The sequence below is a fragment of the Mesoplodon bidens genome (genome assembly GCF_964165515.1).
Source record: "Mesoplodon bidens genome assembly, chromosome: 3".
NCBI classification, from domain to species: Eukaryota; Metazoa; Chordata; class Mammalia; order Artiodactyla; family Ziphiidae; genus Mesoplodon; species Mesoplodon bidens.
This window is the reverse complement of record NC_138178.1, coordinates 173,332,873-173,348,592: the sequence shown is the minus strand read 5'-3', so window position 1 is coordinate 173,348,592 and position 15,720 is coordinate 173,332,873. Positions and strand designations below refer to the sequence as shown.

Here is a 15,720-nt window from a genome sequence, read left to right as displayed (position 1 = left end):
TAATAATGGTTTCATGTTACTGCTGTTATTCTTCCCTTAGCTCCACCTTCTCTCTTGGAGAGGCTGAGGTTTTGTTTGATAGGAGGCTTTCAGAACAAGCAGGGGTGCTTATAGATTTCATAGGTGACTGTGCTCAGAAACGATATGAACACAAAACTTACAGAGTTCCCCAAGGAAACCAACTGACATTTTCTTTCTGGGATCATGAAAGGGAAGACAGTCTTTAAACTAATAAGGGGTCTACACATCTAGAGATAATAGTGACCATAATTAGTAACATTTGGGCACTGAGGAGATGGCATTGCTAGCGGGCATAGATTCTGGAGGAGGATGGGGTGGTCAGCCAATGAATCCAGCCCTCTCCTTGGGCACTGGGGAACCTAAAATCCAGAGAGGGGAAGGGGCCTGCCACAGGGAGACCCTGGATCTAACAGCCTGCCCCAGAATCTGGCTGCCGGTGTCTCATGACCCCTTCGCCAGGTCCTGAGTGGCATGTTGCCCTGTAGGCTCACCTGCTCTCTTAAACGTCTCCACTCCAGGGACAAGGCCCGTGGTGGACCCGACTGGGCTCCATCAAAGGGTAATCGGTGCCCTTCACTGGGAGGACACACACAGTGTGCCAGGAGGACCTTTTCACTGTGAAACAGGCCCTGACAAGTGTAAAGAGAACGATCTCAGGTGGTGCTGGGGGGTGCAGCTGGGAGGGAGCCAGGGCTCTGGAAGCCTGAGCAGGGACGTGGCCCTCCCCTTGCTGGCTGGAGGACTCTGCCTCTCTGAGCTGTAGCACCATCACGTGCCAGCAGGGAGGTGGTCCTTGCCTGGCCTCCCTCAGCGGTCGTGTGAGTGACGATGAAATGCGCTAATGGCTGTGAAAATGCCAAACCAACTGTCAAGTGCTTTGCAAACTGTAGAGGGCCACGTGAAGCCAAGACCCAGTTCTTTCTTCAGTGTCCAAGTGTCAGGACTCTCATTTTTGCCTCCAGCTTTGGGAGGAGAAAGGCCCTGGCTGGTGATCACCCCAGGCCCTGTTTGAGCTGGGAGGTGGTATCTGCTTGTGGCTTTTGAGCAGCTGTGAACCACTAAATCCCCTGCAGGCAGGAATACCCTTCTACTGGGTATCACTTGGCCTTAGGAGAGCCCTCTTAAATTATTGCTCTCAATTATGGCCTTTTTACTGAATAATAACTCAATTAAAGGTGTGCTTTATATTGAACGTTCCTGATACCTTTATTGGTATTATTAACCAGCATAATAAGGAAGAACAATTATTTAAATGCTCATTAAAAAAAGAAAAAAAAAACCTCCTACTAGCAGAGGTGGTGGGGCGGTAGCACTTTTGCAGGAGCCCAGTTGCGTGTTGGTTCCCAAGAGTCACAATAAAACATGACGTTTCCTCAACGTTTGCAAGTTTCTACTTCCCTGGAACCTCTAATGCATTAGGCAGGCTGCATTAAAATTCCTCCAGGCGAGAGGGTATGGAGAAAAGGGAACCCTCTTGCAATGCTGGTGGGAATGTAAATTGATACAACCACTATGGAGAACAGTATGGAGGTTCCTTAAAAAACTAAAAACAGAACTACCATACGACCCAGCAATCCCACTACTGGGCATATACCTGAGAAAACCATAATTCAAAAAGAGTCATGTACCACAATGTTCACTGCAGCTCTATTTACAGTAGCCAGGACGTGGAAGCAACCTAAGTGTCCATCGACAGGTGAATGGATAAAGAAGACATGGCACATATATACAATGGAATATTACTCAGCCATAAAAAGAAACGAAATTGAGTTATTTATAGTGAGGTGGATGGACCTAGAGATGGTCACACAGAGTGAAGTAAGTCAGAAAGAGAAAAACAAATACCGTATGCTAACACATATATACAGAATCTAAAAAAAAAAAAAACAACAATGGTTACAGAGAACCTAGGGGCAGGACAGGATTAGACACATAAGTAGAGAATGGACTTGAGGACATGGGGATGGGGAAGGGTAAGCTGGGACAAAGTGAGAGAGTGGCATGGACATATACACAGTACCAAATGTAAAATAGCTAGTGGGAAGCAGCCGCATAGCACAGGGAGGTCAGCTCGGTGCTTTGTGACCACCTAGAGGGGTGGGATAGGGAGGGTGGGAGGGAGGGAGATACAAGAGGGAGGAGATATGGGGATGTATGTATATGTATAGCTGATTCACTTTGTTATACAGCAGAAACTAACACACCATTGTAAAGCAATTATACGCCAATAAAGATGTTAAAAAAGAAAAAAGAAAAGAAAATTCCTCCAGGGTTTTATTACTGCCAGAGTTACACTGAAAGGCATCCCTGAAACATCCACTGCCAGGTACAAGGTGGATAATAAAAAACAAAACATGCAAAGCCCAACCATAACATGTGCGTAGTGATGTGTGAATTTTGTAGGGTGTGTCCACATGCGCGATCTCATTTGCTCCCCCAGCCCTCTTCGGAAGCAGCTATGTTATTCCCACTCTACTGATGAGGAAACAAGAGGCTCAGAGAGGTTAAGTGACTTGATCAACATCACTCTGCTGGGAATGTCAAGGCGGAGATATGAACTCACGCTGCTGTCCAGGGTTCTCTCTCTCTTTTTTTTTTTTTTTGCGGTACACGGGCCTCTCACTGCTGTGGCCTCTCCTGTTGTGGAGCACAGGCTCTGGATGCGCAGGCTCAGCAGCCATGGCTCACGGGCCCAGCCGCTCCGCGGCACATGGGATCTTCCCGGACCGGGGCACGAACCCGTGTCCCCTGCATCGGCAGGCGGACCCTCAACCACTGCGCCACCAGGGAAGCCCCCAGGGTTCTCTTTAACAGAGCTTGCAGGGAGGGTTTTGAATTTGAGAAAAACACAGGGCCTCCCTTGAAAGCCAGGAGAGCAAAGGAAGACCCAGTGTGGGTTTCTGCCAACGGATACCAAAAATGTCTGAGGAAGGAAAAAGGAAGGAAGCAAGCAAACAAGACACGGACCCTGGGTTCTGAGCCGCCAAGCCTGATGTAGTGATCCAAATGCAGCTGATGTTTCTAGGCCTGTAGGCCAGGTTTGGCGTCGCTGGGTAAGTCGCTTCAAAATAACCCAGGCGTTGACCTCTCAGTTGGAACGTCGGCAGCCACAGTGGCAGCGTGTCGGGACGTGGATCCTGTCTGGGCCACCAGCAAAGTCGGCACGTGGTAGAGCTTCCAGCTCACCTCTGGGCAGGTGGCCCTGAGCTCCAGGAGCGGGGACAGCCCTGAGTCCAAAGCAGCCCTCTCACCGAGGGTCTTCCGCTGCATTTAAAAATGAGCCGTTGGTGACTGTGTGTGTTGGGGCTTTAAAATACTTAGTGAGTATCTGAACAGAAACATGTTCCGAAGGAGAGTGTCTAGGGCGGGCCTTTGAGGGCTGGGAGATTTTAAAGGCATCGGAAGCCGTCAGATCCTGGGAAGACCGGCACCTGCAGTGAATCTTGCCATGGCGTGGAGAGAAGTGTGGGAGCCAGAGGGGTTCGGGGGTGCGGGAAAAGAGCTTACCCTGGCTTGACGAGGGACCCTGGAATCCTCTTCAAGGGATACACACAGAGCTTTTCTCCCCCTGATGGTGAATTCCGGACAGTTAACTTCCTCCCGGTTGCTCCAAGTTAGAGTTTCAGCAGTGTCTTTTGCTCTTTTTTTTTTTTTTTTTTTAAACAAAAAGTGGAAACATCTGAACTCTTTAGAACATGCAGCTACATGCTTCTCAGCAACTGCCGTTTGAGTTTAAAAATATGTATATTTTAATTGGCCATTTCATTCCTGGCCTGCCTAAGAGTTTTGCATTGTCTTCTGATACCCACATTCCTCACGGGCGGTAGAACTTTCTAGAAAATGTGTAGCCATCAGAAGAAGAAACAGGAAGTGCTCTGGAGAGACCCAAGGAAATGAAGATGATGAAAAAAGAGGTTGGGGGAAGGGAGGCGGCCCGTCTTAAAATCATGAGCAACCAGAGCAGCTGTGTGCAGTAGTTTGGTCAATGAGAGTGGCTGCAGCAGAGGTGAAGGGTACAGAGTGATCTTTAATTGGAAGATCTACGACCTTGTGGGAGGTGGTGCTTCATTTGTGGTATTAGCTCCTGTGTCCGAAAGGGACTTTTCCTTTCTCTTCTTATTTATTACTTATTTATTCTGCCTTGCTCCAGAAAAGGATTTGCAGACGACTCTAAATATTATGGCTTCTGGCCAGCTTTCCCATGAGGCCGTCTGAGGTGAAGACTTCTGTTCCCCACACGCGTTTACTAATAAGCCAGGACAGGAGATGCTGCCTCCAAGAAGCTGGCGCTCTCTGCCATAGCGGGGTGGCACGCAGGACGGGAAGGCTGGGGTGTCCGTGTGGCCTACTGCTCCCGCAGCAAGGACCACGGCCGCCCAGGGCCTTGGGAAGGAAAGGCCATGTTTCCAGGTGGGGAAATTCTCCCCAGGGGCTCCAGCATGGGGAACTGAATTACACAGACATACTGGGAGGAGGAAGTTACCCAGACACCCTGGAGAAAGAAAATTGCCTCCAAAGTTCTCCTGGAGCTGTGTTTAAAAGTGAGGTGAAGCTGGCCTTCGGAATTCTTTTTTCCTTTTTGGCCTCCCTGCCCCCCACACCCCTCTTGGTCTCCTCACTACCAAACACACAGACACATGCCCTATTGCACACGAGCGTGCAGTGATGCCCATAGACCACCAGACCTGGAAGGCAGGTCTTGGTTTCCAGTGATGGGTGATGTGGCCCGGTTGCTTCTGTGTCTGGGAGAATCTCCACCCTGCCCCCCTGCCCCCTGGACAGCCCACACACACTGCATGGCTCAGGGAGGTCCAGGCCCCTTGGACCTTGGACCTTGGGAGAGGTCAAGTTTAACCTGTATGGAACTCGGGACGTTTGGTCCCAGAGCCACTTGGATTTTACTGCTAAGGGTGAAGCCCCCAAGAAACATAATTTGTGGCTGGAAAACCAAAAAAATACATTTCTGTACGGGATTTCAGAAGTCCTTAATCTTCCAGGGAGTGGCTGAGATGGGGATTGTCTGCTCCAGCCTGCCCCGTGTACTCCCCCCTCCCCTTCCTGATACGGGGTATGGAAATTAACATGCACGTTTGGCTCCACCAGGGAGCTTGCGGCTACCGTGCTTTTTTTTTTTTTTTTTTTTTTTTAGTTTCTGCTTTATAACAAAGTGAATCAGTCATACATATACATATGTTCCCACATCCCTTCCCTCATGCATCTCCCTCCCTCCCACCCTCCCCATCCCACCCCTCCAGGCGGTCACAAAGCACCGAGCTGATCTCCCTGTGCTCTGCGGCTGCTTCCCACTATCTACCTTACGTTTGGTAGTGTATATATGTCCATGCCTCTCTTTCGCTTTGTCACAGCTTACCCTGCCCCCTCCCCATATCCTCAAGTCCATTCTCAAGTAGGTCTGTCTTTATTCCCGTTTTTTATCAGCGTTAAAATCTTCCAGGTACGAGAAGGTTTGAAAAAACAATAAGGGGTTTTTCAAGATCTCAGCTGTGATGTCGTGTTCCTTTTCCTTTCCCAGCCAGTGAACAAATCTGATGTTGGAAGGCAGGACCTGCCCACACTTGTCCTGTTCACGTGAAGCATGAGGAGAAGAGGTTCAGGCTGGAGAAGCAGCCAGTTTCACCCGCAGGTTGAGGACGTTGGCCACAAAAGAGGTTCTGGTTGGAAGGTCCAGGCTCCATTTTGTGATGACCCTAATGATGGACAAAGACAGGGACGTTTTGGCTCCATGCCACCAGCGTCCACTGACTGGCTCCCGATGTCACCAGAGCCAGTTTGTAACAAATCCACACTTGCCACCATTAATCCTGACCATCCTGTCAGATGTGACATTCTTTCACTCAGTGTTTCTGGCAAAGGACCTCACCCCTCCCCCTCTCCAGGGGTCTCTGGAGGCCAGATTCCACACGGTGGTTAGGGGTGTGTGTGTGTGTGTGTGTGAGGCCAGGAGGGCAATGGTGGGGGGCAGCTGTCACCCGGTAGTGATGTTCATAACATGCTGAATTCCTTCTGTTCCTACGCATCCGTGTTTAAATCTGACGGCACTTTCTGCACGGACCCTGGTGTATGAAACCCTGGGATTTCCTGTAGTTAAAATCCTGAGTGATGCAGAGGTATCAGCCGCTTCTCTTAAAATGTTCACAAGGCGATTTGGTTTGATTTGTGCTTCTTAGAACTTTCTTGGATCAAAGATTGCCTACAGGCTTCCCTGGTGGCACAGTGGTTGAGAGTCCACCTGCCGATGCAGGGGACACGGGTTCGTGTCCCGGACCGGGAAGATCCCACATGCCGCGGAGCGGCTGGGCCCGTGAACCATGGCCGCTGAGCCTGTGCGTCCGGAGCCTGTGCTCCGCAACGGGAGAGGCCACAACAGTGAGAGGTCCGCGTACCACAAAAAAAAAAAAAAAAAAAAGATTGCCTAGTCAGTGACGGGAGGGGGGGGAAAGGGACAGTTTTGCCCCCCCCCCCCCCGCCCCAGGGAGGTTTGGCAATGCCTGGAGAGATTTTTTTTTTTTTTTTTTTTTGCGGTACGCGGGCCTCTCACCATTGTGGCCTCTCCCGTTGCGGAGCACAGGCTCTGGACTCACAGGCTCAGCGACCATGGCTCACGGGCCCAGCCGCTCCGCGGCATGTGGGATCTTCTCGGACTGGGGCACGAACCCGTGTCTCCTGCATCGGCAGGCGGACTCTCAACCACTGCGCCACCAGGGAAGCCCCTGGAGAGATTTTGGATCCTCATGACTGGGAGGGGAGGGAGTGCTACTGGCTTCTAGTGGGTAGAGGCCAGGGATGCTGCTAAACATCCTACAAAGCCCAGGGCGGCCCCCGGCCCCCAGGCAGAGAATCATCAGGGTCTACGTGTCAGTAGTGCCTTGCTTGACAATCCCTTGTCTAGACCGTGGCCAGTGTGAAGGTAGCCCTGAACGGCTGAAATCTGCCCTGCTATCTTTTATGCAGTCCAGCCTTCCCATACTTCCTATTACTGGAATCAGGCATTCTCACAAACACATCTCCTTTGGCTTCTGAGGTGATGGGCTTAAGGACACCGTATTTTAGGGGCACAGAGGGATGTCTACCGAATTGCAGTAACTTGCTGAGGTCGCATGCCTGGTCCGGGCTTTGCCGGGGCGGCCAGCCCACAGAGCAGGCTTCTTCAGCCCCTCTGCTGGGGACCTGCCAGGGGGTCGCAGGCCTGGGTCTGCTCAGAAGCCATCCCGCTGCTGCCGCCCTCAAGGGCCGCGGGTCCTGGGACGCACTCGGCCCCGGCTCGCCTCCAGGTCAGTGGCCCCGTGGTGCGCAAGCCCCCGTCCTCCGCTTCTCACGCTCTCTCTGCCTTTCCGTCCGTGTGTCTCCCCAGGTAAAGATGAGCCTTCCAGCTACATTTGCACAACATGCAAGCAGCCCTTCAACAGCGCGTGGTTCCTGCTGCAGCACGCGCAGAACACGCACGGCTTCCGCATCTACCTGGAGCCCGGGCCGGCCAGCAGCTCGCTCACGCCGCGGCTCACCATCCCGCCGCCGCTCGGGCCCGAGGCCGTGGCCCAGTCCCCGCTCATGAATTTCCTGGGCGACAGCAACCCCTTCAACCTGCTGCGCATGACGGGCCCCATCCTGCGGGACCACCCGGGCTTCGGCGAGGGCCGACTGCCCGGCACGCCGCCGCTCTTCAGCCCGCCGCCGCGCCACCACCTGGACCCGCACCGCCTCAGCGCCGAGGAGATGGGGCTCGTCGCCCAGCACCCCAGTGCCTTCGACCGAGTCATGCGCCTGAACCCCCTGGCCATCGACTCGCCCGCCATGGACTTCTCGCGGCGGCTCCGCGAGCTGGCGGGCAACAGCTCCACGCCGCCGCCCGTGTCCCCGGGCCGCGGCAACCCTATGCACCGGCTCCTGAACCCCTTCCAGCCCAGCCCCAAGTCCCCGTTCCTGAGCACTCCGCCGCTGCCGCCCATGCCCCCCGGCGGCACGCCACCGCCCCAGCCGCCGGCCAAGAGCAAGTCGTGCGAGTTCTGCGGCAAGACCTTCAAGTTCCAGAGCAATCTCATCGTGCACCGGCGCAGCCACACGGGCGAGAAGCCCTACAAGTGCCAGCTGTGCGACCACGCGTGCTCGCAGGCGAGCAAGCTCAAGCGCCACATGAAGACGCACATGCACAAGGCCGGCTCGCTGGCCGGCCGCTCCGACGACGGGCTCTCGGCCGCCAGCTCCCCGGAGCCCGGCACCAGCGAGCTGGCCGGCGAGGGCCTCAAGGCGGCCGACGGCGACTTCCGCCACCACGAGAGCGACCCGTCGCTGGGCCACGAGCCTGAGGAGGAGGACGAGGAGGAGGAGGACGAGGAGGAGGAGCTGCTGCTGGAGAACGAGAGCCGGCCCGAGTCGAGCTTCAGCATGGACTCGGAGCTGAGCCGTAACCGGGAGAACGGCGGCGGTGGCGGTGGTGGCGGCGTGGCCGGGGTGCCGGGCGCGGGCGGCGGCGTGGGCAGCGCGGCCAAGGCGCTGGCCGACGAGAAGGCGCTGGTGCTGGGCAAGGTCATGGAGAACGTGGGCCTGGGCGCGCTGCCGCCCTATGGCGAGCTGCTGGCCGACAAGCAGAAGCGCGGCGCCTTCCTGAAGCGCTCGGCGGGCGGTGGGGACCCGGGTGACGACGACGACGCGGGCGGCTGCGGCGATGCGGGCCCGGGCGGCGCGGTCAACGGGCGCGGCGGCGGCTTTGCTCCGGGCGCCGAGCCCTTCCCGGGCCTCTTCCCGCGCAAGCCGGCGCCGCTGCCCAGCCCCGGGCTCAACAGCGCGGCCAAGCGCATCAAGGTGGAGAAGGACCTGGAGCTGCCGCCCGCCGCGCTCATCCCGTCGGAGAACGTGTACTCGCAGTGGCTCGTGGGCTACGCGGCGTCGCGGCACTTCATGAAGGACCCCTTCCTGGGCTTCACGGACGCGCGCCAGTCGCCCTTTGCCACGTCGTCCGAGCACTCGTCCGAGAACGGCAGCCTGCGCTTCTCCACGCCGCCCGGGGACCTGCTGGACGGCGGGCTGTCGGGCCGCAGCGGCACGGCCAGCGGGGGAAGCACGCCGCACCTGGGCGGCCCGGGCCCCGGGAGGCCGAGCTCCAAGGAGGGCCGGCGCAGCGACACGTGCGAGTACTGCGGCAAGGTGTTCAAGAACTGCAGCAACCTGACGGTGCACCGGCGGAGCCACACCGGCGAGCGGCCTTACAAGTGCGAGCTGTGCAACTACGCGTGCGCTCAGAGCAGCAAGCTCACGCGCCACATGAAGACGCACGGGCAGATCGGCAAGGAGGTGTACCGCTGCGACATCTGCCAGATGCCCTTCAGCGTCTACAGCACCCTGGAGAAACACATGAAAAAGTGGCACGGCGAGCACTTGCTGACTAACGACGTCAAAATCGAGCAGGCCGAGAGGAGCTAAGCGCGCGCGGCCCCCGCGCACCTGTACAGTAGCCCCGTCGCCAAGCGAGAGAATGCTGACCTGACACTTGCCTCCGTGTCGCCGCTCGGTACCCCCTGCGAGCCCCTGGGGCCCCAGGGGAGGCGGCCCTCCAACCTAACCTGTGTCTGCGAAGTCCTATGGAAACCCGAGGGTTGATTAAGGCAGTAAAAATTGTGGAGCCTTTTAACTGTGCAATAATTTCTGTATTTATTGGGTTTTGTAATTTTTTTGGCATGTGCAGGTACTTTTTATTATTATTCTTTCTGTTGAAATTCCTTTAAGAGATTTTGTTGGGTATCCATCCCTTCTTCATTTTTTTGTTTTTTTTTTTAAACTCAGTAGTAGCCTGAGCGATGACTCCCGAGCTATGTAGAGGGGAAGCATATATTTTAAATTATAATTTGGGGGGGGGAGGGCGCTGCTTTTTTGAAATCTAAGCTAAGCATGTGTAATTTCTTGTGAAGAAGCCAACACTTAAATGACTTTTAAAGTTGTTTACTTCTTTATTCCTTTTTTTTTTTTTGTCCTGAAATAAAAAGTGGCATGCGTTTTTGTTTTTGTTTTTGTTTTGGGGGAGGGGGTGGATGAACAGCGGATAACAATCTTTAAAGTTGTAGCACTTTGTTTCAGAATTGGAAAGGAGATGTAGCACTGATGATGTCCCGAGTAACAGAGGCCTTTTCTGTGTTGATTTCAACTTTGCAATACATAAGGAAACCTTTGCGTGGTGGTGGGGGGGAGAGGCCCTCAGAAAACTCCACACTGCCAGAGAAACAGGAGTTTTTGAGGGCTGCCCCTGGGAAATGGCCCAAAAGCATTCTAAAATTGTGCATTCCCAGCAGATCCCGTACTTTTCTTGGAATGTTGGTGGGCCCTGGGATGCCATCTCTGCTATTTGCCGTAGATTAGACTAAATAAAATGGGCTGAGGGTACTTTTGGGGGTAGATGGTGGTGGCCCGCAGTGACACAGAAAGGAGAGAAACCAACTGTGTTCTTTCAGGCTTCTTCTGGCTTGACAGCTTCTCTCTCTATCACCCCCACCACAGAAATCCTAAGTCATACATTCCTGCCAGTGACAACTGATCGTTTCCCAAGCAGACAAGTGTACTGATAGTGAATTGAGGGAAGTTACTATTCTCTCACGTAATGCACACTGATGACATTGTACGGGGGGGGCGGGGCGGGGGGGAGTGGGGGGGAGGAACTTGCCAATTTCAGTTCCCTTTTACTGGAAAACGGGAAGAGTTCCATCCGAAGGTGCCCAGCGCTACTTCCCAAGTTTTTTTTTTTTTTTTCTTTTTTCTTTTTTCTATCCCATTAGGTTGGAAGGTACTAAACATTGGACTGTTAAGATTAGACATTTGAATTCTGTTGACCCGCACTTTAAAGCTTTTGTTTGCATTTAAATTAAATGGCTTCTAAACAAGAAATTGCAGCATCTTCTTCTTTTTGGCCCAGAGGTGGGTTAAACTGTAAGGGATGGCTGAGATTGAGTGTCAGTATTGCTAAGCGTGGCATTCACAATACTGGCACTATAAAGAACAAAATAAAATAATTTATTGGACAGTTTTTCTACTGCCATTCAATTTGATGTGAGTGCCTTGAAAACTGATCTTCCTATTTGAGTCTCTTGAGACAAATGCAAAACTTTTTTTTTTTTTGAAATGAAAAGACTTTTTAAAAAAAAAAAGTAAAACGAGAAAAGTACATTTCTTTAGAAACAAACAAAGCCACATTTACTTTAAATACATTTTCAAAAATCCTGGTTGAAGACATGAAAATGCCATAAGACCCAATCAAATGAAGAAATAAACCCAGCACAACCTTGGATATCCATTAGCTGAATTATCCTCAGCCCCTTTTGTCTGTGGGACAACGCTGCTTAGATGTGGAGTGGAGGTGATTTACTGCTGAATTAAAACTCAAGTGACACAAGGTACAAGTTGATATCGTTGAATGAAAAACAGAACAAAAACAATTCAGGAACAACGGCTAATTTTTTTCTAAAGTTAAATTTAGTGCACTCTGTCTTAAAAATACGTTTACAGTATTGGATACATACAAGGGTAAAAAAAAATTGTGTGTATGTGTGTTGGAGCGATCGTTTTTTTCAGAGTTTGCTTAATAGGTTATAAAAAGATGCCACAGTGGCTGCCTGTATATTGTTTTCTTTTGGTGACGGGGTTTTAGTATATATTATATATATGAAAATTTCTTGATTACTGTAAAAGTGGACCAGTATTTGTAATAATCGAGAATGCCTGGGCATTTGACAAAACAAGAAAAAAAAAAACCCTTTTCTTTTCCTTGAAAATGTTGCAGTAAAATTTAAATGGTGGGGTCTATAATAATTTGTTCTTGTCACAGTAACTGTAAAGTCGGAGTTTTAGTAAATTTTTTTCTGCCTTGGGTGTTGAATTTTTATTTCAAAAAAAATGTATAGAAACTTGTATTTGGGGATTAAAAGGGGATTGCTACACCATGTAGAAAAAGTATGTAGAAAAAAAAGTGCTTAATATTGTTATTGCTTTGCAGAAAAAAAAAATCCACATTTCTGATCTGTACTTATTTTTCTCCTCCCACCTCTCTCTGGAATGGATATATTGGTTGGTTCATATGATGTAGGCACTTGCTGTATTTTTACTGGAGCTTGTAATTTTTTAACTGTAAGCTTGTCCTTTTAAAAGGATTTAATGTACCTTTTTGTTAGTGAATTTGGAAATAAAAAGAAAAAAAAAACAAAAACAAGCAGGCTGCCATAATATATTTTTTTAATTTGGCAGGATAAAATATTGCAAAAAAAAATTTGTATGTTAAGTCCTATTGTACAGGAGAAAAAAGGGTTGTTTGACAACCTTTGAGGAAAAGAAACAAAAGGAAGTAGCTAAATGCTTTGGTTCACAAATCATTTTAGTTGTATATATTTTTGTCGGAATTGGCCTCTACAAAGGACTGTTCGAATAGGGCTTCACTCTGAATGCCCTGAACCTTGCATCAAGGCTCCCTGGTGTGGCCACAGCAGACCAGATGGGAAATTCTTTATTTGTGTTGAGTGGAAAAATCAGTGTTTGTCAAGGTATAGGTACCATTTCACAGAGCCCTCCCTTTCTTTAAGAGGCATCTGTAAAGATGTCAGGTGTAGAGGAGAGCCCAGAGCATCTTCTTCCTCTGCCGTCACCCTGCTCTTCAGAGCAGAAAGAAATGCAAGCTGAGCTTTCTTTAGTCCTTGAGAAAGCATTAGACAAACAAGCAAACAAAAATTGTAATAAAGGGAGCTGGTGTATCAGCTAGGTGCAGGTGACGTGATCTGTGGCTGGGACCAGCGCAAATCGGATTTCAGGAAGGAGTCCCCATCACAACCAGGACCTTTTTATCCCTTGGAGAGTGTTGGCCTGTTGTCTTTCTTACCTGCTTTGCTGCTTTTCTCTCCGAAACCTACATTCCGTCAGTTTCCGAATGCCTAGGGCCTGGGACGAATTCGGTGCCTTTCCATATCTCTTTCTCTTTCCTTCCTCTGTGTTTCCTCTCCATCCTTACGCCTCTGTCAGTCCTTTATTTGTTCTTTTCGTTTTTATTTGATTTATTTCTCCCTCTCTGTCCCCCAACTCTTTTTTTTTTTTTTTTTGTAAAGCCAAGTAGCTTTAAGATAATAAAATGGTGTTTTTTTTGGATGAGGGAATAATACGTTTTAAAAAAATACCTATATCAGGAAGCCATTTTTTATTTCAGGAACTCTAAGAAACCATTTCAGGTTACGAAAGTATAACCAAGCATCCTGTCAGGCAATTCTTTACCAAATGCAGAAATCTTTCTTCTGGGCGCTTTTCTGTTTAGTATGCTCTTTGCTCCTTGCCATTTACCTTTGCAAAGTAGAAAGAAAGGGAGAGGAAGTGGAAGATAAAGCTGAGATGTCCATTTCCTACCTGCTTGATCTAAAGACCCAGGGGCCGCCCTTTCCTCCGGATGCCCTGGGAAGGTCCTTTAGAGCCTCCAAGGCGATCCTCCTGTAGTTAACAAAAGCTAGCCAGCTCTCACCAGCTTCCGCAAAGTCACCACGATTCCAGGACTAAGCCATCCTAAAGCACAAAGATTTTGTCTCTGTTGACTGCAGAGAAATGAGCATTTTGCTTCTCTTTCATGTTTAAAAAGCCAACACTGAAGCAGATGACCCAGTGAGAGAGGCCCTGAGCCTGGGGGACCCACTGACCCCGTCGGTTTCCACACTGCCACAACTTGGTTCAAAGTTGCCCCAAATTGGAACCTGCCACTTGCCATTTGAGGGTCTTTCACGGGGGGAGGAGGAAGCTGAATTCCTCTAAGCAAAAATGTGAAAAGTAGGGAAATCAGCCTTTCGTCCCTGTCCTAAGTGACAGTCAAAGATTTTGTGGAACACAGGCAAACCCATGATTTTGGTGCTCTTTGTATCAGCTCTGTGAAGCAAAGTTACATTGAGTTAAGTTGTTTGCATTTGTACTGGCAAGGCGAAATATTTTTATTACCTTTTCTATTACTTATTGTATGAGATTTTGTTGTTTACTTGGAGGTTCTGTCTTTTACTACAAGTTTGGAACTATTTATTATTGCTTGGTATTTGTGCTCTGTTTAAGAAACAGGCACTTTTTTTTTATTATGGATAAAATGTTGAGATGACAGGAGGTCATTTCAATATGGCTTAGTAAAATATTTATTGTTCCTTTTATTCTCTGTACAAGATTTTGGGCCTCTTTTTTCCCTTAATGTCACAATGTTCAGTTCAGCATGTGTCTGCCATTTCATTTGTACGCTTGTTCAAAACCAAGTTTGTTCTGGTTTCAAGTTATAAAAATAAATTGGACATTTAACTTGATCTCCAAACCTTGTCCTTTTCTGTGTCTTTCAAGGGTAGGGAATGGACAGCTTATTTCCAAGGGTGACTTGAAGGTCTCTCTCCATTTTCCTCCTGACTCAACCCCTTACTCCTGTATTTGGGAGGACAGGAAATAATGCCATGAGAGACCAACAGTTCTCTTTGTTTACCCCTGTGAAGCACTGTGATGTGGAATAGTGGTTCTCTGCCCTGCCTGCACATTGGAATCACATGGGAGTTTTTCAAAATCCCACTGCCAAGGCCTCACCCCAGACCAATTTCTATCAGAATCTGGAAGTGAGATCCAGGCATCAGTATTTTTGAAAATGACCCAGGTGACTCTTATACAGACAAGTTTGAGAACAAGTGGTTTAGAACTAAAAGCCCTTGTCTGGGAATGACAAGGCTCGGGTCTAGTGTAATTCAGCTAACATTTCCTGAATTCCCAGGGAGAGCCACTGGGTGAGGCACCGAGGGGTCAGAAATGAATGGGACAGAGGCCCTGCTGCTCTGTGTCCTTGGTCTGGTCTGGTCCCCTGGGATTCCCATCATGAAGGGAGGCTGTTGGACTAGAGAGCATCTCCACCCATCCATGAGTTTTAACAGAATCACACAGGAGGACCACCTTCCCTTCCCCTGTGTGAGAGGTTGATAGATCTGAGGATGCTTTCTTTGGGGATAATCTCAGATCTGCAGGAGGAGACAATGTCTTTCAGAAGGAAATAGCCTTTAGCTTGGCTTTTCCCCGTGCTGGGCCCAGAGCAACTGGCAAGATGGAAGAGGGAGATGGCAGCTTTCCTTTGGGTTTCACCCACTTAGGAAACTGTTGCTTTCCTCCAATGAGTGAGGGTCAGAGCCCACCCCTGTGTGAAAAGGGATCAAAGATCCACTAGGTTCCCGACCACTCTTCCTTTTTCTTGCCACACTCTGTGGCATGTGGGATCCTAGTTCCCCAACGAGGGATCGAACCCTCGCCCCCTGCAGCGGAAATGCAGAGTCTTAACCACCTACCAGGGACATCCCCCTCGACCACTCTTCTTATGTTTCCTGCTCTTCAAGACACAAAGAACATTCCAGTCAAGTCACTTTTCTGCAAACTCACTGGGCACCATCCACAAACCAGGTACCAAGGTAGGCAGCCTGGGAATCTTCACAAGGAGACTTTGCAAAAAATGAAAACACTGAGCCATGCTTGCGAAGATGCTGTGTGGGTTCTGGCCAGATGATAGGAAGAACGAGGGAGATGTGTTTCTCTGTGTGCTGTCTTCAAAAAGTCACCATGCTCCCAAGGCCATATCTAACCACCGGATGAATAGAGGTAGTAGGATTTAAAGTCCAGCACTAAAAACGGAGTGGGTAGCCATTCAGGGCAGGTGGCCTGCCCTGCTTTCTA

General features: G+C 50.1%; 1 protein-coding gene across 5 annotated transcripts in view; it reads left to right on the top strand.

Moving 5' to 3' along the window:
• The window catches only part of BCL11B (BCL11 transcription factor B), a 93,383-nt gene extending 82,756 nt beyond the window's left edge, over positions 1-10,627 (top strand). For all 5 annotated transcript variants that reach the window (XM_081229819.1, XM_081229818.1, XM_081229816.1 and 2 more), the window contains one exon: positions 7,394-10,627. In XM_081229819.1, coding sequence (XP_081085945.1) covers positions 7,394-9,459 — 2,066 coding nt within the window. In that variant the 3' untranslated portion in view covers positions 9,460-10,627. The remainder of the gene's footprint in view (positions 1-7,393) is intronic.
• Positions 10,628-15,720: the final 5,093 nt, after the last annotated feature.